Genomic DNA, 27,497 nt, shown 5'->3' on the forward strand with positions numbered 1-27,497 from the left:
TGCAAAAGTCAATAGACTAGGCTTTGATAGGTACAAATGAATATGAAAGAAACAAGGGAAAAATGGGCTAATTAATTGAGAAATTTCATATCGGTGGAGGAATGATGATATGGGGGTTTTTCACATCCAAAGGCATTGGATACATGACCAGGATCAATGGTGTTCTCAATGCTGAGCTATATGTGAATATCCTACAAGAGTTATTTCATACATTCAAGTATTATGGGTATGAACAGGACAACAGTGTTCCAAGAGGACCACAACACAATGCATACGTCGAGATTGGCAAAGAAATGGTTCAATGACAATGAAGTATAGGTATTGGACTGGCCCCCACAGTCCCCAGACCTCAACCCAATCAAACACTTATGGGTAGAATGAAAGAAAAAACTGTATACATACCCAAATAATTCGACCAGTATGCACAAGCTTTGACAGTGTGTAGAAGAGACCTGAGATCAAATTTGGGTTGACACAAGTTTGAATCTGATCGAGAGCATGCCCAAAAGAATTCAGGCGGTACTGAAAACCGAAGGTGGATTTACAAAATACTAACAAAATCATAAAAATTAAAATTTAGATCTTTAGGAGGAAAACAGTAACAATTCAGAAACATGACAAGAATCTGCATAACTAATCATATACTAAATAGTTGCAAGTCAAACTTAAGTATGAGATAGCCAAGATGATTTTCTATGAAATGATGGCAGTCTCAAATTCAAAGCAGAAGTGGATAATGAGATATCGAGCCTGAAAGTCAAAAGTTCAAAACACTGTTACCATTTTGGCCTTCACTATACAAATATATATGATGATGTTCAGTCACTCTGAGCAGTGTGCTCGCTGTAAGGATTCTTTGGTGTCAGGAACAGTAAAACATATGACCGCAATTGTGCAATTTGCTGATTAGAGGTGTGTGACTTTGTTCAGTTCAAGTCAACTGAGTGAGGCCTCGTACGTATAGTCAAAATGTGGCCACAAGTATACAAATCACATACTTGTGACTGCCAGTTACAGGTGCGCTGTGAGGATTCATAAGTTTGAAGTTATGTACAGTGACTGCAAACTTAAGCCTTAAGTCTAGACAACCCTTTTAAGTGGAATACATATCCTAACTTTTTGTCGTTGGTCTTGCTGAGTCTTATTGTTCCACATGTCTGTAACTCCCGATTTAAGCAATCCGTTACACCATAACCTGTAAAATAGATTTTAGGTTTAAAATCAAACTGATTTTATTGTCATATTTAATAGACGTGATGAATAAAAGGCTTGACAAACATTGGGAATTTAAAAAGCTGAACATCTGTGTTAGGTTTCTCAGTTTCAGTGTCTATTCAGGAATCTATAATAAATATAATGGCGTAAAAGTTTTTTTTACTTTAAATTTTTAGTATGCTTTGTTGTTATTATGAAGTAAGTCTTTATTTACGTTTGATTTTCCTCTCTTTTTTTAATTTCTGCCCTGTATGGATATATTCAGCCAAAAGGTTTTCGACGTTACTATAGCTCGCCGTTGCTTATACATGAGCAGTTTGGATGCATCAAAGAAGTAATGCCTATTGGTGAGTAAAACTGTTAATCAATTGTGTGATAAACTAAAATATTTTTGCTTATTACTGTGCTGATACCGAAAAATAGGATTAGCAAGTACTTGCAGATACAGTGCTTGCTGAAGATGCCTGTTAGAGGCCTAACTCTGTGTCTAGTAACACAGTGCTAACCTTTTGTTAAAATTGCAGTTATGTTACATTTTATGTTAACACTATCTAAATGAATGGACACTCCAAGGGAAAAAGTTTAATTTCTTGCTGCCAGAGTTTACTTAGTTTGTTATGCTGGTATTTCTACTGTACATTACACCTCCCAAGTATCTTCATTTCAAAGAAACATTTCAAGTGACCCAAATCCATTTACCTCTCTCTCCTAATGAGAGGACGAATTTGGACCCAACTATAGATTTCCATTCTACCATGTTAGGTCTAAACTTCAAATTAAAATCCTTCCTGTATGTGCTATTACATCATATTACATGTTTACCACTGTAAGAAAGCAGGAGTTAAGTTCCTGAATGGCAGAAATGTGCCACCAAGGTGGTTGGCCTAGGTGATGAAATATTTTGTATCAGTAACATTAGATTACTGAGAGGGTTCATTTTACTGGACTTTGGATCTGGGATTAAATTGCAACTAGTGTTGGGCAAACATGCCTGTTTGTTACGCAATCCTCACATGTGTTGAGGCTGTGTAACAGCTCCAAATCAAGCAGCTGCAGAGACTCAAACATAATATACAAGCAAGCCAAGATTCAAGTATAGCATTCGAGCGTGTATAGGGAGGAGAGCCAAGCTAATGGTCCCTCTTGTGTGTCTGGGCCGGAACTGTCGGGGCTGTCACCATTGTTTCAAGGGGAAGAGATTTCTGACTGGAGCAGTTCAGGACACCTGAATGATGAGGGTGGGTCCGACATAAATAGCAGTCTGAGAGGGAAGATGGGACACTTGGCAGGGAACGAGCTTGTGAGCAGAGAGACGGTTGACTCCCTCTTGACGGACCCATGCCAGCTAGCTGTGCCTTCACTCCCAGCTAGCAAAACTGCTAAGACGTGCTACCCACAGCCCAGAGAGACATCTGCACCTTATAGTGATCAGTGCAGAGTGCATAGCATTGTTTTGCTTACCACTGCGCAGGTACCGCTCAGCCATATTCCTGCGTTGCACACTGAGAACTGGCCTGCTCCTGAGGCTGTGATCGCTGGACTATGTACTTCTTCTGCGGCCTTTTTTACTGAACTGTTTGCTACGTCCGCTGTGCTGCAGACCTACACTTCTTCAACATCTTGTGCCCGTACCAGGAGACCACGTGCCGAAGGACCCGGAGGATTCATCACTAGTGTTGAGCATTCCGATACTGCAAATATCGGGTATCGGCCGATATTCGCGATATCGGAATTCCGATACTGAGTTCCGATACTTTCTCAATGTCAGATACCGGAATCGGAAGTTCCCATAATTCAATGAGCCAGTTTGATTTAATTCAGCCAATGAGGAATCCTAAGAAGTGTGGGCATATCCTGTTATGCATGTTAGTCATGTAACTACTGGCATGGCCGTAATTGGCTGCTGAAATTATGTCATGATGCACTATAAAAGTCGCTGCCGCTATTTTGGATTCACTCTGCTGTGAATTCAGTTAGGGACATGACGCTGTGTTCTGACTGAGGGCCAGTTTGAGATAGCAATTTGCTTCATCGTGCTTTACCCAGGCTAATTTAGCAAACGCTGTGTGAGAACCTTGTTTTTGCCTTGCAGCACTGTTCACGGCAGTCTGCAAGGTCTCTGTGTGAGTGCAGCTCACTCTGTAGTCTGTTTTACAGCCACAGCTGGTTGTAGTCAGCTCAGCGTGCGTCACTGCCTCATACTGTTCTATTGTCCTTTTTTCAATTAGTGCTGCCTGCTGCACATTGTTCCAGATTTATCCTATTAGTGGGTTTCCATCCGTATCCTGCTAGATTGTGGAAAAACACAATATAGGAGTACATAGAGGAGCTTTTTTTGGCCTTGCAGCGCCGTTCACGGCTGTCTGCAAGGTCACTGTGTGAGTTCAGCTCATGATGTAGTCTGTTCTGCAGCCACAGCTGGTTGTAGTCAGCTCAGCTTGCGTCACTGCCTCATACTGTTCCATTGTCCTTTTTTCAATTAGTGCTGCCTGCTGCACATTGTTCCAGATTTATCCTATTAGTGGGTTTCCATCCGTATCCTGCTAGATTGTGGAAAAACACTATATAGGAGTACATAGAGGAGCTTTGTTTGGCCTTACAGTGCTGCTCACGGCTGTCTGCAAGGTCTCTGTGTGAGTTCAGCTCACACTGTAGTCTGTTCTGCAGTCACAGCTGGTTGTAGTCAGCTCAGCGTGCATCACTGCCTCATACTGTTCCATTGTCCTTTTTTCAATTAGTGCTGCCTGCTGCACATTTTTCCTGATTTATCCTATTAGTGGTTTTCCATCCGTATTCTGCTAGATTGTGGAAAAACACTATATAGGAGTACATAGAGAAGCTTTTTTCGGCCTTGCAGCGCCATTCACGGCGGACTGAAAGGTCTGTGTGTGAGTTCAGGTCACGCTGTAGTCTGTTCTGAGAAAAAAACTAAAAGTTAATAAAGATCACCAAACACTCCACTTTATAGTTGTGTAGGCCACATGAGCTCATATTAAAGTCTAGTCCACACTTTATAAAATTAGTGTTTCTTATACCTGTTAGCAGCTGTTCAGGAATAAGCACACTAAGCCCTTAGTACTTTTCTGCCTATCTTTATCAATCTACCAAGATGAAGAAGGCAGGGAATAAGGCAAGTGGTCATGGGCGTGGAATTTCTGCAGGGAGAGGACATGGGGATTCTTTGCCTGTTGCGGGCATCGGTGACTCATCATCCCCCAGTTTTAGCAGGGAACAGTCCTTCATGCGCAGCTTTGTAGGAGCTCCCCGTACCCCACTGCTGCGGGATGAACAAACTGAAGCTGTTATCAGATGGATGGCAGCTAACGCATCGACTTCAATTAGTGCCACATCCTCTCAGGCACAGAGCACTGAAGAGCACCCATCTGTCTCTTCACCACCTGCCAAATTGCCCAGGCAGTCAGAGAGCCCAGGACAGGAGCCATCTCTACTTCTGTTCTCTGAATCTCTTGGCTTGGAAAGAGGGGGCTAGCCAAGCAGCATTTGAGAAACTGAAGAAGAGGCAGTATGCAGTGATGTGCAACTGCTTTGTCTCTCTCAATCAGAAGAGGTGGGTGGGCCAGTGCCTACGGTCAGCACAGCTCAGTACGCATCAGATGATGAGACTCAGGTGCCACTTTCTGGTGCGTACTGTGCTGCCGAGACTATCCAGGAGAAGCAGTTGTTGGAAGAGGGTAGTGTAGATGATGAGGATTTGACCCATCATGGTGTGAGGTACAGGAAGGTGGTGGGAGCAGCTCTGAGGAAGAGATTCCCCGAACGGCACAAGAAGGAGGGAGAGGGAGGTGGAAGACTGCATTGCTTGTAGCCTCCACTTTGGCACCCATTAGGAGTATGCCTCTTCCAAAACCCAAAACAGGCACTCCCAAGACTTGCAGTGCTTGGTCCTTTTTTGACACAGTTGCAGATGACATTTGCTTTGTCAAATGCAAGCTGTGTAATCAGAAAGTTAAAAGAGAGAAAAGTGTCAGCAACCTCAATACCACAAATATGTGGAAACATGTGCGGACCAAGCACGTTGTGGAGTTACAAAAACACACTGAAGACCTAGGCCAACCTACAGCGGCACCTACCACCTCTTCAGCTTCTGTTGTAGCCTCTTCCTCCAGCTCACACACAGCTGGTTTGGCTTCCTCACAGGATTGCCATGGAAGAACCTCTGGCACTGTTGTACAGAGACCCAGCGTAATTCCACCCACAGCACCACGTTCCCTGTCATCCTCACACTCCCAGCCCAGTCTACAGCCATCGGTAGCACAGGCATTGGAGAAAAGGCGGCCATTCTCGGCAAACCACCCCCCGAGCATAGGTTCTGAATGCTGGCATTGCAAAACTACTGTCCCTTGAAATGCTGTCATTCAGGCTGGTGGAGATTGACACCTTCCGTAACTTGATGGCATTGGCAGTCCCACAATACAACGTGCCCAGCCGCTTTTATTTCAGCAGGCAAGCCATCCCTGCCCTGCAAAAGCATGTGGAGGGAAACATTAAACATGCGCTACTAAACATGGTCAGTAGCAAGGTCCACCTCACCAGCGATGCATGGACCAGTCACCATGGACAGGGACGATACCTTTCCCTCACTGCCCATTGGGTAAGTGTTGTGGAGCCGGGTACAGATCTTGAGAGTGGCGCTGTACGTCTTCTGCCAACTCCAAGGATTGCAAGAATCCAGTCTGTACACATTGACTCCTCCTCATACTCCAGTTCCTCTGAATCAGTGCTGCAGGAGCATCACAGTCCACCTCCACATGGACCCGTGAATGCTTACCTGTTACGACCGATATGAGCACAGCCATGGCTAAACGTCAACAGGCCGTATTGAAATTAATTTATTTGGAAAATCGAAGCCACACAGCGCAGGAGCTCTGGAATGCCATCAAGCAGGAGAGCGACGTGTGGTTTGTGCCAGCGAATCTCCAGCCAGTCACGGTAGTGTGTGACAATGGCCGAAATCTGGTGGCAGCTCTGGGCCTAGGCAACCTCACTCACATCCCATGTCTGGCACATGTGCTCAACTTGGTCGTGCAGAGTTTTTTGAGGGACTATCCGGATCTTGATGCACTACTACACAAGATCCGCCTAGAGTGTGCTCACTTGCGGCGTTCCAGCATGTCAAGATCGCGCATTGCAGCTCTGCAGCGCCAATTCCACCTTCCGGAACATCGCATCATATGTGACCTACCCACCAGGTGGAATTCAACTTTACTTATGTTGGAGCGGTTGTGTGAGCAGCAGGCAGCAGTAATGGAGTACCAGCTGCATCAGGCGCAAAGAAGTCGCAGTGCGCGCCGTTCAGACTTCACAACCACTGAGTAGGCCACTGTGAAGGACATCTGCCAGGTTTTGCGTGCCTTCAATGATTCCATGTGGATGGCGAGTGCAGATGATGCACTAGTCAGCATGACTTTACCCCTTATTTGCCTGCTTGAAAAAACACTACAAGCGCTAAGGGATGCGGTTGTGGAAGAGGTGGAGGATGAGGAGTCACAAATGCCATCTGCTTCTGGACAGTCTGCGCAACATGGTTCCTCACAAAGGTCTAGGCAGGGGACACTTTGTGAGGAGGATGAGGAGGAGTCAATGGAGGAGGAAGACATCTGTCCAGAAGAGGGAGTTACACAATGCTCCAGCAGTCAGCACGTAGAGCGAGGGTGGGGTGATGCAGAGCAGGCAGAGATCACGCCTCAATCAGGGGACAGCGTTTCTTGGCCAGTTGGCAGTCTGCAGCACATGGTAGATTTCATGCTGCAGTGCCTGGGAAACGACCGCCGCATCGCCCACATTCTCAACACGGCTGATTATTGGGTGTACACCCTCCTAGATCCTCGCTACCGGGACAACTTACAAACCCTCATAACACCATTGAGCCGGGAGCGTTAAATGCGGGAGTACCAAGACACACTGGTGCATTCCATCATCTTCTCCAGTCCAACCGAGAGCAGTGTTCCTAGTGCTTTTACAAAACAGCTCAGTGCGTCAAGGCAGAGGAGGAAGCTCTGCACAAAGAGGGAGCCGGAGCAGTGCCTCAGCACAAGGCAAGACCAGTATGGCCCAACTGTGGCAAAGTTTTGTGTGCCCGCCCATAAATGTCTACACCATCCCAGACAGGTCCAGTCAGCAGGAGGCAAAGTTTCCGTCAGATGGTGACAGACTACATGTCTTGCCCTCTCAGTGTACTCCCACACGGCTCTTCCCCCTTCAAATTTTGGGTCTCTAAGCTGGATACATGGCCAGAGCTTAGCCAGTATGCATTGGAGGTGCTAGGTTGCCCTGCTGCTAGTGTATTATCGGAACACGTCTTTAACAGACCGTCGCATGCGACTATCATCTGATAACGTTGAGCGGCTTACTTTTCTGAAAATGAACAAGGCCTGGATCTCGCAGGACTTTTCCACTCCTCTTCCAGATTAAATAATTGGTTGGCAACAGTATCCAGGTCTCCTGTTGTGTTCATGTTTCTACCACCTAAACTGTAATCCCTGGGCTCCAACACCACCAGTTGCTGCTCAGAAGTGCCATCTGCACAGTCAACACATGACCCAGTGTTATAGGGTTTCAGTAACGTCAGCTGATCCCCAGCTGTGTATCCGGCAATTTCTGCTGCTCCGTCCACAATCACACTACAACTGTTATTAAACTAGCTCAAATTAGGCCTTTGCCTACACTCTGCTTCTCCTGAATTCCCTGGGCTCCAACACCGCCAGTTGCTGCTCAGAGGTGCCGTCTGCACAGTCAACACTTGTTGCCATGTTATTGGGTTTCAGTAACGTCAGCTGATCCCCAGCTGTGTATCCGGCAATTTGTCCTGCTACCTCCACACTCACACTACTTCAGGTATTAAACTTGCTCCAATTAGGCCTCGGCCTACACACTGCTTCTCCTGGATTCCCTGGGCTCCAACACCGCCAGTTGCTGCTCAGAAGTGCCGTCTGCACAGAGAACAACACTAGCTCCTGTGTTAGTGGGATTCAGTAACGTCAGCTGCTGCCCTGCTGTGTATCCGGCAATTGCTCCTGCTACCTCCACACTCACACTTTTTCAGATATTAAACTTGCTCCAATAAGGCCTCAGCCTACACCATGATTGACCCTGGGCTCCAACACCGACAGTTGCTGCTCAGAAGTGTCGTCTGCACAGTCAACACTTGCTGCCGTGTTATTGGGTTTCAGTAAGTCAGCTGATCCCCAGCTGTGTATCCGGCAATTTGTCCTGCCCATCCACGCTTACACTGCAACACATATTAAACTGCCTTGAGTGTAGGCCTCGGCCTACACTCTGTTTCTCCTGGATACCCTGGGCTCCAACACCGCCAGTTGCTGCTCAGAAGTACTATCTGCACAGAGAAAAAACTAGCTCCTGTGTTAGTGGGGTTCAGTAACGTCAGCTGCTCCCCTGTTGTGCGTCCGGCAATGTCTCCTGCTCCCTCCACATTCACATTACATCAGATACTAAACTCGCTCCAATTAGGCCTCGGCCTACACTCTGCTTCTCTTGGATTCCGTGGGCTCCAACACCGCCAGTTGCTGCTCAGAAGTGTCATCTGCACAGAGAAAAACACTAGCTCCTGTGTTATTGGGGTTCAGTAACATCAGCTGCTCCCCTGCTGTGTATCCGGCAATGTCTCCTGCTCCCTCCACACTCACACTACTTCAGATATTAAACTTGCTCCAATTAGGCCTCGGCCTACACCATGATTGACCCTGGGCTCCAACACCGCGAGTTGCTGCCCAGAAATGCCATCTGCACAGTCAACAGTAGCTCCTCTGTTATTGGGGTTCAGTAACGCCAGCTGCTCCCCTGATGTGTGTGCTTCAATTTCTCCACTCAGTTTCTAGCATTGACCCTGGGCTCCAACACCGCCAGTTGCTGCCCGTAAGTGCTGTCTGCACAGTCAACAGTTGCTCCTCTGTTATTGGGGTTCAGTAATGCCAGCTGCTCCCCTGCTGTGCGTGCGGCAATTTCTCCTGCTCCCTCCACACTAAGACTACAACAGATATTAAACTAGCTCCAATTAGGCCTCGGCCTACACTCTGCTTCTAGCATTGCCCTGGGCTCCAACACCGCCTGTTGCTGCCCGGAAGTGCTGTCTGCACAGTCAACAGTTGCTCCTCTATTATTAGGGTTCAGTAACGCCAGCTGCTCCCCTGCTGTGAGTGCGGCAATTTCTCCTGCTCCCTCCACACTAAGACTACAACAGAAATTAAACTAGCTCCAATTAGGCCTCGGCCTAAACTCTGCTTCTAGCATTGACCCTGGGCTCCAACACCACCAGTTGCTGCTCGGAAGTGCCATCTGCACAGTCAACAGTTGCTCCTCTGTTATTGGGGTTCAATAACGGCAGCTGCTCTCCTCCTGTGTGTGCAGCAATTTCTCCACTCAGTTTCAAGCATTGACCCTGGCTCCAGCACCGCCAGTTCCTGCCCAGAAGTGCTGTCTGCACAGTCAACAGTTGCTCTTCTGTTATTGGGGTTCAGTAATATCAGCTGATCCCCTGCTGTGTATCTGGCAATTTCTCCTGCTCCCTACATACTCACTACTGCAGAAATTAAAGGGAACCTGTCCCCCCCAGGTGTTTGCAACTAAATGAGCCATCTTGTGCAGCACTAATGCTGCACAAGGAAAAGGTGGCTTCTTTAGTTATGCTCCTTGCACACGCTGAACTAAACACTTATAAAATGTGTCCCCTCATACCGTGAAATCGCTGTGGCATGCACTTAGGGATCAGCTGACACCGCACAGTCTGAAGAAGACAGAAGGAGATGAGTGAGAAGCGAAGATATGCACTGCGCATGCCCAGCCCCGCAGTGTGAATAAATCAGATGACACTGCGGGGCGGGATCTTGGGCAGCGCGGCCGCACAGGTGCAGTCAGCCTGACAACTAATGATGTCAGAAGATGGGCAGCGCTAACTGCGCATGCCCAAGGGATAACATAACAGCGCAGGCTCCGGGACAGATCCAAACAACGCTGAGGAGGCGGTGCCCGGCGCCAAGGGGGTATGAATGACGGCTGTGCTGCGTCTCATTAAGAAAGAAAGTCCCGCCTCCAGGACGGTTTCACGGTATGAGGGGGCACATTTTAGTGTTAACTTCAGCGTGTGCAAGGAGCACAAGTAAAAGAGCCACATTTTCCTTGTGCAGCATTAGTGCTGCACAGGGTTGCTCTTTTAGTTACAAATGCCTGGGGGGGTTACAGGTTCCCTTTTAACTTGCTCCAATTAGGCCTCAGCCTACACTCTGTTTCTCCTGTAATCCCTGGGCTCCAACACCGCCAGTTGCTGCTCAGAAGTGTCGTCTGCACAGTCAACACATGCTCCATTGTTTTGGGGTTCAGGAATGTCAGCTGATCCCCAGCTGTGTGTGCGCCAATTTCTCCTGCTCCCTCCACATTGACACCACTACAGATTTTAAACATACTCCAATTAGGCCTCAGCCTATACTCTGTTTCTCATGTAATCGCTTTGCTCCAACACCGCCAGTTGCTGCTCAGAAGTGTCTTTGGCACGGGTACTCCCTCCTGCCCAGCCTGGTTCCAGCATGCCAGCTGTTTCCGGGAAGTGTCAAGGTCACTTTGCCTCCAATACGTTGTCCTGTCGGGTTGCGGTCGGGTTAGCCAACTCTATGGTGCCTGCAGTTTAGCTGCTTCCTATGTGGGCTGTGGGAACTGGCAATCAAGGCTGGTTCCGTAGTGCCAATGGGACAAGCTCCCCTTTAGGACTGTGGGTTTTCGGTAACTACGGCCGGCTCGCGGCCTAGCAATTTTTTTTCCTGTGGGCCTTCTGCTGCCTATATGAGTTCCAGCACCATTAGCTGGTTCTTTGGAAGACAATCTTTAATAGGTCCCCCTGGTTCCAGTACCGTCAGCTGGTTCCAGAAGCCTTTGGCTTAGGTGCCTCCTTCTGGGTATCTGAGTTCCACCAACGTCTGGTGGTCTTTGGTAGTGCTTTCTGGCACGGGTACCTCCTGCTTAGTAACCAGGTTCCAGTACCGTCAGCTAGTCCTTGGTAGTTCCATTGGCTCTTGTACCTTCAGCTACCCATCTGGGTTCCAGTACCGTCAGCTGGTTCTCAGCAGTGTCTTTGGCTCTTGTACCTTCTGCTCCCCATCCTGGTTCTAGTACCATCAGCTGGTTCCAGGTAGAGCCTTTGGCTTAGGTGCCTCCTTATGGATATCCGAGTTCCACCAACGTCTGGTGGTCCTTGGTAGTGCTTTCTGGCATGGGTACCTCCTGCTTAGTAACCGGGTTCCAGTACCGTCAGCTGGTCCTCGGTAGTTCCATTGGCTCTTGTACCTTCGGGTAGCCATCCTTATTCCTCAGCCTTCTTGTACCTTCAGCTACATTTCCTAGTTCAAGCTTTTGGAAATGATTTTTTCTAACCACTCTGGATCTCCCTGACCACAACCCTAAAGACAAGCCTGAAGACCACCCCAAAGAAGATGACGACCCTGGGGACAATGACCCTGAAGACCACCCCGAAGAAGACAACAACCCCAGAGTCGATGACCCTGGAAACGACGACCCAGAGACGACGACCCTGAAGACCACCCCGAAGAAGACGACGACCCTGGAAACGACGACCCTGAAGACCAAGAAGCAGAAGAACAAGAAGCTGCAGAGCAAAAAGCAGAAGAACATTAAGCATAAGACTAAAAATCAGAGCATATTATCTAAATTATAAGCAGAAGAAGACTAAGCAGTGTATGGGGGTGAGTCCGTTCCTCCTCGTGGTGCCCCTGGAAAAAACCTGCTGCTGCAGGCCAAACTGAACGCGGACAAATCCTGTTGTAAATCTTTTGTGACAGGCAGAACGGAAGATGTAATCTTCAAACTTTTATAGATAACAACTACAGGAATGCCTATCACAAATAAGAATATGATAAAGAAGAAGATGAAGAAGTAGAATATGAAGAAGAATAATAGTTGAATAAAAAGAATATGAAGAATGTAAAAAACAAGAATAATAGGAAGAAGGTGAAGAAGAAGAAGATGAATAAGGTGAAGGAGAAGTTGATGAAAAAGATGCTGCTGCTGAGGATGATGAAGAAGAAAGTGTGGGAGAAGTAAAAAAGAAGGTGAAGAGCATGGAAGTAGTGAAACATAAATATCTGACAAAATATAAAAAATCTTAACATAGTCAATATCTTTGTAACTCCGAACGTCTTAAAAAAAAATTAATTCCTGCTATTCCATTTGATTGGGCTAAACCTCCATGCCTTTAATGTCTCCTCCACCTCCCCAATACATCCTACATTATTCTTAGTTGTTTTCGTTCATGTAGAATTAACCTACAAGGAAAGAAAGGGTTTATTTTAATTAGAATATTTTTGTCCCATTGACTTGCATTAGTATCGGGTATCGGTATCGGCGATATCCGATATTTTTTGGATATCTGCCGATCCAATCCAATACCGATATTTCCGAATATCGGAAGGTATCGCTCAACACTATTCATCACTGCAAGGAGACAGTGCATCGCCTTTTTGTGAGACCGGATCAGAGACATTAGTCGCCTACAGCGCAACCGAGGGATATTTGAGCCACCTTCCAACAGTGCACAGAGACTGATAAGTTAACCCTTTGTTACCTTCTGTACTTGTCTTATCCCCATCTGCAACGTTATTTCCTTTACCGCCTGCTTATTACATAACTGTTTTACATAAAGACCATTGCTCTGTCTCCTGTGTGTCACTGCATCCTATGCATCTGCTAGCATCCTACACTTGGTGTAGTCAGCAGGATGCAGTCCAATAGCATGCAGGTGGCAGAGCAAGCGGCTGGGGGTGACCCCAGGACCAAACTTTCCCTGGGGGGCCATGCTGAGTAATTTGCCCAAATTTATGAGGAGCAACACTATGCTGTGGAGCTGGACTGAGCGCCTTAGAGGCATGATGAGAATCCACCCAATGACCCTTGCGCTGGAGGCTGAGGTGGCTATTATGGCACTCAACGGAGAAGCCAGGGATTCAGTGATGTTACGGACCCCCGAGACCGAGATACCTCTAATAAGGTGTTGCAGATCTTGGAGAAAACTCACGGAGACCCCACAGACGTAGGGGAACTGAGAACATGTCTTTTTAGTAGAATGCAGAGGGAGGGGGAGACTGTAACCCAATATATGAATGCATTGCAAGAGCTACACACTGCGATTATTAGAAAAGACTGCATGGGAGTAGGACCCACAGACATAATGTTACGGGACTTCCTAATGACTGGTTTGTGAGATGTGCTGACAAAACAAAACGTGTACAGGTAAACCCCCAAATGACTTTCCCTGAATTAGAGAGCGAGGCACGCATGCGTGAACAGGAGCAAGGGGTGACAGTCCAAAGCATGGGGGTGTCTGTAAATGCCATTGCTGAACCCCAATGGGTGGAAGAAATGAGGAGAGAACTTGTGAGTGTGAAAGTGGAACTGGCTGACATAAAGTAGAAGACAGAGGCCATCAGTAATTCCTCAGAGAGCAGGGAAGGCCCAGAACCCCGGCGTGACTCCTGAATGTTTCGCCGGCTGAGGCTCATCACTTGTTACAAAGGCGGGGAGAGTGGACACATCGCACGGGAGTGCACCCTCCAAGGAAGATTGATGTCTCACCGCCGGAGCCAGAACAGGTGAGGAAGAGTAGTGGAAGTCCCACAAGTTTAATGTCAACATGTTCCCTGGTATGAGCAGAAATGGACGGACGTGCAGTGCGATGCCTGGTGGATACGGGCTCGCAGGTGACAGCAATGCCAGAAGCTTATTTCCGGTGGCATTTTCCTTGAACAAAATTGCCTGAATGGGGCCCTGTGATAACGTGGCCAACCATCTGCCCATCCCGGTCGCAGGGGTGGTATGGATGCAAGTGTCCATCTGTGGGAAACACCTGGGACGGAAAGGCGTCGTACTGACACAGGGAGAAGTGAGTAATGAACCTTGGGGATGTATGTGCTCAAGGAGTTTGGAAGCCTTCTCATCAGGGACCATTAAACACTGGGGTCCACATACACCACAGAGAATAATTTTTCAGCAACTGGCATGAGTGGCACAAGTACAAGAGTCTAACTGTGAGGGAGGAGTGTAAAGAAAGGTAATCATCCCGGCCTCCACCAAAATCATTCTTCCACCAGGGCAAACAATGCTGTCCCTGCCCGTTTGTGCCTGTGTCCTTTTAGAGGGGGTTGAGGTCCAAATTGAACCATCTTCTGCAGAGCAGTTACCCAAAGGACTCCTAGTGATGCATATATTAGCCATTGTGCGAGAGGGCACTATTCCGATACAGTGCATTAACTTAGGTGACCAGGACATTATTGTTGCTCGCAGAAGTGTGGTGGCCCGAATAATGAACCTATCTGAAGAAATAATCCCCCCCAAACAGTACAACTGGAGATACAACCTTGAGACCCCTCGACTGTGTCAGTAAACTCCAATTCTGCACCAGAACCTCATTACATCAAAGAGGGCCTACGCATATTAGAACAAATGAACGCTGAGCTGGCCGAACTCACACTCACTCAGGTGTAACAGATAGAAGGATGTATAAAGATGTTTTTGCTCTTCACAAAGATTATTTTGGCTGCACCATGGCCATCATGCACAAAATATCAACCGTAAGCACCATGCCCATAGGAGAGCGTTATCGGCAAATTCCCCCACAGTTATACCAGGAAGTGAAGAGCATGTTGAACCAGATGTTGCATGCCAGCGTGATTAGGGAGAGCCACAGTCCGTAGGCTGCCCCAATTGTGTTAGTGCGGAAGAAAGACGGCACCTTACGTTTTTGTGTGGATTACCAAAAGCTGAACGCCTGTACTGTGAGAGACTCATACCCGTTACCCTGGATTGAAGAGTCCCTGTCTGCTCTGGGGAAAGCCAGGTTCTTCTCTGTACTGTACCCTGCCAGCGGCTACTGGCAAGTCCCCATGTCTGAACAAGATCGAGCAAAGACTGCCTTCATTCTTCCCATGGGCCAGTTCAACCATATGCGGTTCGGCTTAGCCAATGCTCCTGGAACATTTCAACGTCTCATGGAGAGGTGCCTAGAAGATTTGAACTTTGAATCTACGCTCATCTACCTGGACTACATTGTAGTCTTTGCGGCTACATTTGAGGAACCCCTACAGCGCCTAGAACAAGTGCTGGCCCGCCTTCAGAGATGCGGACTTAAAGTGAAGCCCCAGAAGTGCCATTTGTTTTACTCACAAATTGAATACTTGGGCCATGTCATTTCTGCTGAAGGAGTAGAACCCTCCAGAGAGAAGATCGCCGTGATTCAAGACTGGCCTACTCCAGAGACCGCGAAGGATATGCGGGCATTCATGCGACTGACTGGATATTACAGGCGTTTTGTGAAGAACGTCGCTCAAAGGGCAAAGCCTTTGCAGGAAAAAGGTACTTTCTGGTGCAAAAAACTGGAAAATCTGCTGGAAGGAGTCCCAAGAAGAGGCCTTTCAGGATCTAAAAAGATCACTCACAGAAGCGCCTGTCTTGGCTTATGTAGATTTCTCACAACCGTTTATTCTCCATACTGATGGGAGTCTGCTGGGACTTGGAGCTGTGTTGTCGCAGATGCAGGATGGGAAAGAGAGGGTGATCGTGTGCACTAGCCGGTCCCTTCATGATTCCGAATGCAATCCGGACAACTACAGCTCCTTTAAGTTGGAGCTGCTGGCATTGGTGTGGGCTTTGACTGACAGATTTGCCGAATATCTATCTGGCTCCGAAGCATTAGTTGGCATTGACAACAACCCGCTAGCAAACCTGGAGAATGTGAAACTGGGGGCTCTGGAGCATCTATGGGTGGCCAGAATGATGAAGTTTCGCTACAAGATTGCCTATAAGAGGGGACCAGAAAGCACTCACACCGATTCCCTGTCTAGGAGGAGAGGTACTAATCCAGAACGGGACAGAGATGCAGAGCTGGAAGATGAAGAAATCCCAAAGTTTCTGAGACCCACTAGGATGGTGGTGGCAACGCAGGAGCAAATACACATCTCGACCCAGAAAGGTGTACTGGGACAATCCCAGGACGAGTGGGTTCAACGTCAACAGCAAGATAGTGAACTGGCATTGATGAGACGCTGTGTGACTGCTCAAAGTCTCCCCAGCTCAGCAGAAAGAAGTACTCTGTCTCCAGAAGTGTCACGAATCCTTCATCACTGGGAACAGCTTCGGATGAAGAACGGCCTACTGTACCGGAAACCACAATTGTGGACTGAACTGAGTGCAACCTGGCAGGTCATAATCTCGACAGCATTATCATCCGAGGTTGCCGTTACTGCACACGAACAAGGGGCCCACTTTGGTCCAGAAAAGACCTTCCAATGGTTACAATGGTTCATTTACCATCCATAGTGAAACACAAAAGTGAAAAAGGTCTGTCAAATGTGTCGTACATGTGAACTGACTTAGCCGCCAGAGCAAAGAGCTCCCGTCCAGTCCATCGTAACCTCCGCTCCTCTGGAACTCTTGACAATAGACTATCTCACTATTGGCCAAGCCCATCAGTGCTATGAGCATTGCCTGGTGATGGTGGATCACTTCAGAAAATTTGCCATGGTAACTCCAACTTGGGACCAGACCGCAGAGTCCGCTGCATACACAATCTGCAAGAACTTCATCCAACCCTATGGGTGTCTGAAGAGAATTAACTCCAATCAGGGGTCCTGTTTCTTGGGAAAAGTATTGGATGAGTTGCATCACCTGTATCGGATTGACAAGTCCCGCACCACACCGTACCATCCTCAAGGTAATAGTGCCTGTGAATGATTTAACCGTACACTAATTCAGATACTAAGAGCTCTAGAGGAAGATCGGAAGGCCCGGTGGCCAGAGTACGTTCCTGAACTGGTATGGATATATTATAATCAAGTACATTGGACCATGGGATATACACCTTACTCCCTTCTGTTTGGCTGAGATGGAAAAGGAATCACTGAGTTGGCATTGGATCCAGAAGAGGACTACCCACAGACGGGGGTGTCCTCCTGGATTTGGGAACAATCTGGTCTGGACCAACCGATGTAAGGTCTGCAGGCGGTGTCAGCCTGCAGACCTTACATCGGTTGGTCCAGACCAGATTACAGGAGCTAGAACATACAGAGAAGACCCCATCTGGAGCAACAGAGTTTTGAGTTGGAGACTGTGTCTTTGTTATGATCTGGTGGTTTAGGAACAACATGAGACAAGCTCTGAAGGAGGTGGTATCTGTACTGACCGCAGACCCTGAACCTAGCAGCGCAACTAGAAATAGCCGTGGGGGGTACCTGACGCTCCCTAGACCCTTCGGCACAGCCTAAGATCTAACTTCCCCTACAGATGGAAACAGGAAACCTATCTTGCCTCAGAGAAAATCCCCAAAGGAAAGATAGCCCCCCACAAATATTGACGGTGAGAGGAGGGGAAAATAACATACGCAGAGATGAAATCAGATTTTAGCATAGGAGGCCAGTCTAGCTTGATAGATAGGACAGGAAAGGATACTGTGCGGTCAGTATAAAAACTACAAAACAATCCACACAGAGTTTACAAAATCTCCACACCCGACTAAAGGTGTGGAGGGTAAATCTGCTTCACAGAGCTTCCAGCTAACAGAAAAAATCCATAATGACAAGCTGGACAAAAATAGAATGCACAGAACAATAAGTCCACAACATGTGGACTGAAATGAGCAAAGCCAGAACTTATCTTAGCAGAACTGGTCAGGAAACCAGGAGAATCCAAGCAGAGATGTGAATCCAGCCAGAGAACATTGACAAGTGGCATAGGCTGAAGACTAGAGCCAGGTTAAATAGCAGAGCCAGGAGAGACGATTAGTGAAAGCAGCTGCTAAAGCTAAACCCAAGAAGCAGCAGTTCCACTCAAAACCACCAGAGGGAGCCCAAGGGCAGAATTCACAAAAGTGCCATTTACAACCACCGGAGGGAGCCCAAGAACGGAATTCACAACAGTACCCCCCCCCCTTGAGGAGGGGTCACCGAACCCTCACCAGAGCCCCCAGGCCGATCAGGACGAGCCAAGTGAAAAGCACGAACCAAATCGGTAGCATGGACATCGGAGGCAACAACCCAAGAATTATCCTCCTGGCCATAACCCTTCCACTTGACAAGATACTGGAGCCTCCGCCTCGAAAAATGAGAATCCAAAATTTTCTCAACCTCATATTCCAACTCTCCCTCAACCAACACCGGGGCAGGAGGGTCAACCGAGGGAACAACGGGCACCACATATCTCCGCAACAAAGATCTATGGAAAACATTATGAATGGCAAAAGAGGCTGGAAGAGCCAAACGAAAAGAGACCGGATTAATAATTTCAGAAATTTTATAAGGACCAATAAACCGAGGCTTAAACTTAGGAAAAGAAACCTTCATAGGAACATGACGAGAAGACAACCAAACCAAATCCCCCACACGAAGCCGGGGACCAACACGCCGACGGCGGTTAGCAAAACGTTGAGCCCTTTCCTGAGACAACGTCAAATTGTCCACCACATGAGTCCAAATCTGCTGCAGCCTGTCCACCACAGAATCAACACCAGGACAATCAGATGGCTCAACCTGCCCAGAAGAAAAACGAGGATGAAAACCAAAATTACAAAAGAAAGGTGAAACCAAAGTAGCCGAACTAGCCCGATTATTAAGGGCAAACTCGGCCAACGGCAAGAAAGACACCCAATCATCCTGATCAGCAGACACAAAGCATCTCAAATAGGTCTCCAAGGTCTGATTAGTTCGCTCAGTTTGGCCATTAGTCTGAGGATGAAACGCCGAAGAAAAAGACAAATCAATGCCCATCCTAGCACAAAAGGCCCGCCAAAATCTAGAGACAAATTGAGAACCTCTGTCAGACACAATATTCTCCGGAATGCCATGCAGACGAACCACATGCTGAAAAAACAATGGAACCAGATCTGAGGAGGAAGGCAACTTAGGCAAAGGTACCAAATGGACCATTTTAGAGAACCGGTCACAAATAACCCAGATAACAGACATCTTCTGGGAAACAGGAAGATCCGAAATAAAATCCATGGAAATATGCTTCCAGGGCCTTTCAGGGACCGGCAAAGGCAAAAGCAACCCACTAGCGCAGGAACAGCAAGGCTTGGCCCGGGCGCAAGTCCCACAAGACTGCACAAAAGCACGCACATCGCGAGACAAGGAAGGCAATCAAAAGGACCTAGTGACCAAATCTCTGTTACCAAAAATCCCAGGATGACCAGCCAACACTGAACAATGAACCTCAGAAAATACCTTACTTGTCCATCTATCAGGAACAAACAGCTTCCCCACTGGACAGCGGTCAGGCCTATCAGCCTGAAATTCCTGAAGCACCCGGCGCAAATCAGGGGAGATAGCAGAAAGAATCACCCCCTCCTTAAGAATGCCAACCGGCTCAAGGACTCCAGGAGATTCAGGCGAAAAACTCCTAGAGAGGGCATCAGCCTTAACATTCTTAGATCCCGGAAGATACGAGACCACAAACTCAAAACGGGAGAAAAACAGGGACCATCGAGCCTGTCTAGGATTCAGTCGCTTGGCCGACTCGAGGTAAATCAGTTTGTTATGATCGGTCAGGACCACAACACGGTGTTTAGCTCCCTCAAGCCAATGTCGCCACTCCTCAAACGCCCACTTCATAGCCAACAACTCCCGATTGCTGACATCATAATTGCGTTCCGCAGGCGAAAACTTTCTGGAAAAAAAAGTACACGGTTTCATCAAAGAACCATCAGACTCCCTCTGAGACAAGACGGCCCCTGCCCCAATCTCAGAAGCGTCGACCTCAACCTGAAAAGGAAGAGAAACATCCGGTTGACGCAACACAGGGGCAGAAGTAAATCGGCATTTAAGCTCCTGAAAGGCCTCAACAGCCTCAGAGGACCAATTCGTCACATCAGCGCCTTTCTTCATCAAATCAGTAAGGGGCTTAACCACACTGGAAAAGTTGGCAATGAAACGGCGATAGAAATTGGCAAAGCCCAAAAATTTTTGAAGACCCTTCACAGATGTGGGTTGGATCCAGTCATGAATAGCTTGGACCTTAACAGGATCCATTTCTATAGACGAGGGAGAAAAGACAAAACCCAAAAAAGAGACCTTCTGAACTCCGAATAGGCACTTAGACCCCTTCACAAATAAAGCATTATCACGAAGGATCTAGAACACCATCCTGACCTGCTTCACATGAGACTCCCAATCATTGGAAAGAATCAAAATATCATCCAAATATACGACCATGAATTTATCAAGATAATTGTGGAAAATATCATGCATGAAAGACTGGAACACAGATGGAGCATTAGAGAGCCCAAATGGCATCACAAGGTATTCAAAATGGCCTTCGGGCGTATTAAATGCAGTTTTCCATTCGTCACCCTGTTTAATACGAACAAGATTATATGCCCCTCGGAGGTCAATCTTAGTAAACCAACTAGCCCCCTTAATCTGAGCAAACAAATCAGTAAGCAAAGGCAAGGGGTATTGGAATTTGACCGTGATCTTATTAAGAAGACGATAATCAATACAGGGTCTCAAGGAGCCATCCTTCTTAGCAACAAAAAAGAAACCCGCTCCCAATGGTGACGAAGAGGGCCGAATATGCCCTTTCTCCAAAGATTCCTTAACACAGCTCCGCATGGCGGCATGCTCTGGCACAGACAGATTGAAAAGTCGGCCCTTAGGGAACTTACAACCAGGAATCAAGTTAATAGCACAATCACAGTCCCTATGTGGAGGAAGGGAACTGGACTTGGGCTCATCAAATACATCCTGGAAATCCGACAAAAACTCAGGGACCTCAGAAAAGGGGGAAGAGGAAATTGACATCAAAGGAACGTCACTATGTACCCCGTGACAACCCCAACTAGTCACAGACATAGTTTTCCAATCCAGCACCGTATTATGTTCCTGTAACCATGGAAATCCCAGCACAACAACATCATGCAGGTTATGCAACACCAGAAAACGGCAATCTTCCTGATGTGCAAGAGCCATGTACATAGTCATCTGTGTCCAGTACTGAGGTTTATCCTTGGCCAAGGGTGTAGCATCAATGCCCCTCAAAGGAATAGGGCTCTGCAAAGGCTGCAAGGAAAAACCACAGCGCTTGGCGAATTCTAAGTCCATTAAGTTCAGGGCAGCGCCTGAATCCACAAATGCCATGACAGAAAAGGACGACAATGAGCAAATCAGGGTCACAGGTAAGAGAAATTTAGGCTGTATAGTACCAATGGTAACAGACCTAGCGACTCTCTTAGTACGCTTAGGGCAATCAGAGATAACATGAGCCGAATCACCACAGTAAAAACACAGCCTATTCTGACGTCTGAATTCCTGCCGTTCTATTCTAGTCAAAATCCTATCACATTGCATAGGTTCAGCACTATGCTCAGAGGATACTGCCATATGGTGCACAGCTTTGCGCTCACGCAGACGCCGATCAATCTGAATGGCTAGAGACATAGATTCGTTCAAACTGGCAGGCGTAGGAAAGCCCACCATAACATCTTTAAGGGTTTCAGAAAGACCTTTTCTGAAAATAGCAGCCAGAGCCTCTTCATTCCATTTAGTGAGCACAGACCATTTTCTAAATTTCTGGCAGTATAACTGCGGCTTCCTGACCTTGACAAAGGGCCAACAGTGTTTTCTCAGCATGCTCTATAGAGTTAGGTTCGTCATATAATAATCCGAGCGCTTGAAAAAAATGCGTCTACATTCAATAATGCCGGATCCCCTGTTTCAAGAGAAAAAGCCCAGTCTTGCGGATCACCACGCAGCAAGGATATGATGATTTTCACCTGCTGAATGGGATCACCTGAAGAACGGGGTTTCAAAGCAAAAAACAATTTGCAGTTATTTTTAAAGTTTAAAAACTTGGATCTGTCCCCAAAGAACAAATCCGGAGTAGGAATTCTGGGCTCTAAAGCCGGAGTCTGGACAACATAATCCTGGATACTCTGTACTCTTGCAGCCAGTTGATCCACACGAGAAAACAAACCCTGAGCATCCATGCCAGAGCATATATCCTGCACCACCCAGATATCAAGAGGAAAAAAGAGGCAAACCAGAGCACAGAAAAAAAAATGGTTCAGAACTTTCTTTTCCTTCTTTTGAGATACATTTAATTCATTTTTGGCCACTTGTACTGTTATGATCTGGTGGTTTAGGAACAACATGAGACAAGCTCTGAAGGAGGTGGTATCTGTACTGACCGCAGACCCTGAACCTAGCAGCGCAACTAGAAATAGCCGTGGGGGGTACCTGACGCTCCCTAGACCCCTCGGCACAGCCTAAGATCTAACTTCCCCTAAAGATGGAAACAGGAAACCTATCTTGCCTCAGAGAAAATCCCCAAAGGAAAGATAGCCCCCCACAAATATTGACGGTGAGAGGAGGGGAAAATAACACGCAGAGATGAAATCAGATTTTAGCATAGGAGGCCAGTCTAGCTTGATAGATAGGACAGGAAAGGATACTGTGCGGTCAGTATGAAAACTACAAAACAATCCACACAGAGTTTACAAAATCTCCACACCCGACTAAAGGTGTGGAGGGTAAATCTGCTTCCCAGAGCTTCCAGCTAACAGAAAAAATCCATAATGACAAGCTGGACAAAAATAGAATGCACAGAACAATAAGTCCACAACATGTGGACTGAAATGAGCAAAGCCAGAACTTATCTTAGCAGAGCTGGTCAGGAAACCAGGAGAATCCAAGCAGAGATGTGAATCCAGCCAGAGAACATTGACAAGTGGCATAGGCTGAAGACTAGAGCCAGGTTAAATAGCAGAGCCAGGAGAGACGATTAGTGAAAGCAGCTGCTAAAGCTAAACCCAAGGAGCAGCAGTTCCACTCAAAACCACCAGAGGGAGCCCAAGGGCAGAATTCACAAAAGTGCCATTTACAACCACTGGAGGGAGCCCAAGAACGGAATTCACAACAGTCTTAGAGCGGGAGAAGCGTACTCGAGACAAGCTGGAGTATCGTTGGGAGAAAGACCCATATCGGATGAAGAGAAGAGTTAGTCCAGAGGGACCTGTCTACGAAGTCCAGCCTGAAGGAAAGGAAGATGGCCCCACTCAAACTCTTCACCGGAATATGCTCCGACCCTGCCTGTCAAAGAACCCTGTCCAAGTAGAAGTGGAGCCCGAGGCTCCTGAGATGGTCCATATGCCAGTGGAAGAAGAGGACGAAGAAGGGGGTGAAGGATTAAGCTTCGAGAGGCTGGAACCAGAGGATACAGGTTCATCCGTGGCTCTTCCCCCACAGCCAGATTCAGCTCCACAAGAGAGCTCCACTACGTTTCCTAATCTGAGAAGCACCAAGCGAACAACAGCTGGCTAGCCCCTCAATCGCTATGACCAAGAAAATTTCATCTGGCAACAATCCAAAAAAAAGAAAAAGAGAAGACAGTCACACACTCCTCGAAGAGTCTCGCCCGTGAAATGGCAAGGAAAAAGAGTGGAGGAGTTTAGGGAGGAGAGCCAAGCTAACGGTCTCTCTTGCATGTCTGGGCCGGAACTGTCGGGGCTGTCATCAATGTTTCAGGTGGGAGAGATTTCTGACCAGAGCAGTTCAGGACACCTGACTGATGGGGGTGGGTCCGACATAAATAACAGTCTGAGCGGGAAGACGGGACACTTGGTGGGGAACAAGCTTGTGAGCAGAGAGACGGTTGACTCCTTCTCAACAGACCCATGCCAGCTAGCTGTGCCTTCACTCCCAGCTAGCAAAACTGCTAAGGCATGCTACCCACAGCCCAGAGACACATCTGCGCCATATAGTGATCAGTACAGAGTGCATAGCATCGTTCCGCTTACCATGGCGGAGGTACTGCTCAGCCATATCCCTGCGGTTCCCACTGAGAACCGGCCTGCTCCTGAGGCTGTGACCGCTGGACTATGTACTTCTACTGCGGCCTTTTCCTCTAAACTAGGGTTGAGCGAAACGGGTCGTTCATTTTCAAAAGTCGCCGACTTTTGGCAAAGTCGGGTTTCATGAAACCCGATCCGACCCCTGTGCCGGGTCGGCCATGCGGTACGCGACTTTCGCGCCAAAGTCTCGTTTCAATGACGCGAAAAGCGCCATTTCTCAGCCAATGAAGGTAAACGCAGAGTGTGGGCAGCGTGATGACATAGGTCCTGGTCCCCACCATCTTAGAGAAGGGCATTGCAGTGATTGGCTTGCTGTCTGCGGCGTCACAGGGGCTATAAAGGGGCGTTCCCGCCGACCGCCATATTACTGCTGCTGATCTGAGCTTAGGGAGAGGTTGCTGCCGCTTCGTCAGAAGCAGGGATAGCGTTAGGCAGGGTCCATTAACCACCAAACCGCTTGTGCTGTAGTGATTTCCACTGTCCAACACCACCTTCGGTGTGCAGGGACAGTGGAAGCTACATTTTTTTTTTTTTCCTCAGCGCTGTAGCTCATTGGGCTGCCCTAGAAGGCTCCCTGATAGCTGCATTGCTGTGTGTACGCCGCTGTGCAAACCAACTGCTTTTTTCAAAGTACAAATCCTCTTGTTCCTTCCGTTCTGCACAGCTATGTTGTTTGTTTGTCCACACTTTTTATTTAATTTGTGCATCAGTCCACTCCTTATTGCTGCCTGCCATACCTGGCTGAGATTACTGCAGGGAGATAGTAATTGAAGGACAGTTCCTTTTTTTTTTTTTTTTTTTTTGTGGGAGATTAAGATTGGCATTTCTGCTAGAGTGCCATCCCTGTCTGTGCCATCTCTCACTCAGTGGGCCATAGAAAGCCTATTTATTTTTTTGCTTGATTTGGGTTCTAAAATCTACCTGAAAAAATCACTACATCAATCAGTGGGAGAAAAATATTGGCCTCAGGGCTTGTGTGCCACTCCTGACTCCTGTGTGTGCCATCTCTCAGTCAGTGGGCCATAGAAAGCCTATTTATTTTTTTGCTTGATTTGGGTTCCAAAATCTACCTGAAAAAATCACTACATCAATCAGTGGGAGAAAAATATTGGCCTCAGGGCTTGTGTGCCACTCCTGACTCCTGTGTGCATCATCACTCACTCAGTGGGCCATAGAAAGCCTATTTTTTTTTTTTTGCTTTATTTGGGTTCTAAATTCTACCTGAAAAAATCAATAAATCAATCAGTGGGAGATTAATATTGGCCTTTGGGTTTGTGTGCCAGTCCTAAGCGTGCCATCTCTCTCACAAATAGTGGGCCATAGAAAGCCTATTTATTTATTTTTTTTTTGTTTTATAAATTCTCCCTGAAAAAAAAAGGGAAATTAATATTGGCCTTTGGGCTTGTGTGCCAGTCCTAAGCGTGCCATCGCTCTCTCTCAGATAGTGGGCCATAGAAAGCCTATTTATTATTTTTTTTATTGGGTTTATAAATTTTCCCTGAAAAAAAAAAAAAAAAAGTGGGAGATTAATATTGGCCTCTGGGCTTGTGTGCCAGTCCTGAGCGTGCCATCTCTCTCACAAATAGTGGGCCATAGAAAGCCTATTTATTTATTTTTTTTGGTTTTATAAATTCTCCCTGAAAAAATAAAAAGGGAGATTAATATTGGCCTTTGGGCTTGTGTGCCAGTCCTAAGCGTGCCATCTCTCTCTCTCAGATAGTGGGCCATAGAAAGCCTATTTATTATTTTTTTTATTGGGTTTATAAATTTTCCCTGAAAAAAAAAAAAAAAAGTGGGAGATTAATATTGGCCTCTGGGCTTGTGTGCCAGTCCTGAGCGTGCCATCTCTCTCACAAATAGTGGGCCATAGAAAGCCTATTTATTTATTTTTTTTGGTTTTATAAATTCTCCCTGAAAAAATAAAAAGGGAGATTAATATTGGCCTCTGGGCTTGTGTGCCACTCCTGACTCCTGTGTGTGCCATCTCTCAGTCAGTGGGCCATAGAAAGCCTATTTTTTGTTTTATTTGTTTTCTAAATTCTCCCTGAAAAAATCATATTATTTTATTTGGTTTCTAAATTCTTCCTGAAAAAATCATTTTTTTTTATTATTTTTTTTTGTAAAGTCTCCCTGAAAAAAAAAAAATCAAATCAGTGGGAGATTAATATTGCCCTTTCTGCTTGTGTGCCAGTCTTGACTCCTGGGTGTGCCATCTCTCTCTCTCTCTCCAATTGTGGGCCATAGAAAGCCTATTATTTTTTTAGCTTGATTTGGGTTCCAAAATCTACCTGAAAAAATCACTACTTCAATCATTGGGAGAACAATATTGGCCTATGGGCTTGTGTGCCACTCCTGACTCCTGTGTGCGTCATCTCTCACTCAGTGGGCCATAGAAAGCCTATTTTTTGTTTTATTTGTTTTCTAAATTCTCCCTGAAAAAATTATTTTATTTTATTTGGTTTCTAAATTCTTCCTGAAAAAATCATTTTATTCTATTATTTTTTTTTTCTAAAGTCTCCCTGAAAAAAAAAAAAAAAACAAATCAGTGGGAGACTAATATTGCCCTTTCTGCTTGTGTGCCAGTCTTGACTCCTGGGTGTGCCATCTCTCTCTCTCTCTCCAATTGTGGGCCATAGAAAGCCTATTATTTTTTTTGCTTGATTTGGGTTCCAAAATCTACCTGAAAAAATCACTACATCAATCATTGGGAGAAAAATATTGGCCTCTGGGCTTGTGTGCCAATCCTGACTCCTGTGTGTGGCATCTCTCACTCAGTGGGGCATAGAAAGCCTTTTTTTTATTTTTTTTTTTTTATTTGGTTTCTAAATTGTCATTGGAAAAATCATTTTATGTTATTTGGTTTCTAAATTCTTCCTGAAAAAATCATTTTATTTTATTTTGTTTCTAAAGTCTCCCTGAAAAAAAAAAAAATAAATAAAAAAAAACAGTGGGTGATTAATATTAACATTTGTGCTTCAGTGACAGTCCTGCGTGTGTGGCATCTCTCTCATTTGGTGCCACCAAAAACAGAGTGTGTAACATTGTGCCTGATTTTCGTTGTGGTCTCACCCACCTGTAAAGGGGTAGCTAAATCATACTGAAGTTATAGCTCACCGTGTAAGTTGTGTGACAGCAACAAATACCGTTAGTTTGGTTACGTTTTTAAAACAATGAGGAAGTCTGGTGGAAGAGGTCGTGGCCGGGGGCGTTCATTGTCAGCTGGTAATGAGGGTAGTGGTAGTGGTGGAGCATCAGGTGGTCGTGGGAAAAAAATATTGCACCTAAGTCTGGAGCTGTGGAGCCAGGTTCGTCGTCTGGCTACACAAGGCCTCGAACGCTCCCTTTTCTGGGAGTAGGAAAACCGCTTTTAAAGCCGGAGCAGCAAGAGCAAGTTTTGGCTTATCTTGCTGAC

The 27,497-nt window shown here is 46.6% G+C and overlaps 1 protein-coding gene across 1 annotated transcript in view; it reads left to right on the top strand.

Moving 5' to 3' along the window:
• STAC (SH3 and cysteine rich domain) overlaps positions 1 to 27,497 on the top strand; it is a 550,486-nt gene that overhangs the window by 278,678 nt on the left and 244,311 nt on the right. The window contains exon 4 of the mRNA XM_069730312.1: positions 1,481 to 1,562. Within this exon, the coding sequence (XP_069586413.1) occupies positions 1,481 to 1,562 (82 nt within the window). The remainder of the gene's footprint in view (positions 1 to 1,480; positions 1,563 to 27,497) is intronic.

The sequence above is a fragment of the Ranitomeya imitator genome, chromosome 6 (genome assembly GCF_032444005.1).
Source record: "Ranitomeya imitator isolate aRanImi1 chromosome 6, aRanImi1.pri, whole genome shotgun sequence".
NCBI classification, from domain to species: Eukaryota; Metazoa; Chordata; class Amphibia; order Anura; family Dendrobatidae; genus Ranitomeya; species Ranitomeya imitator.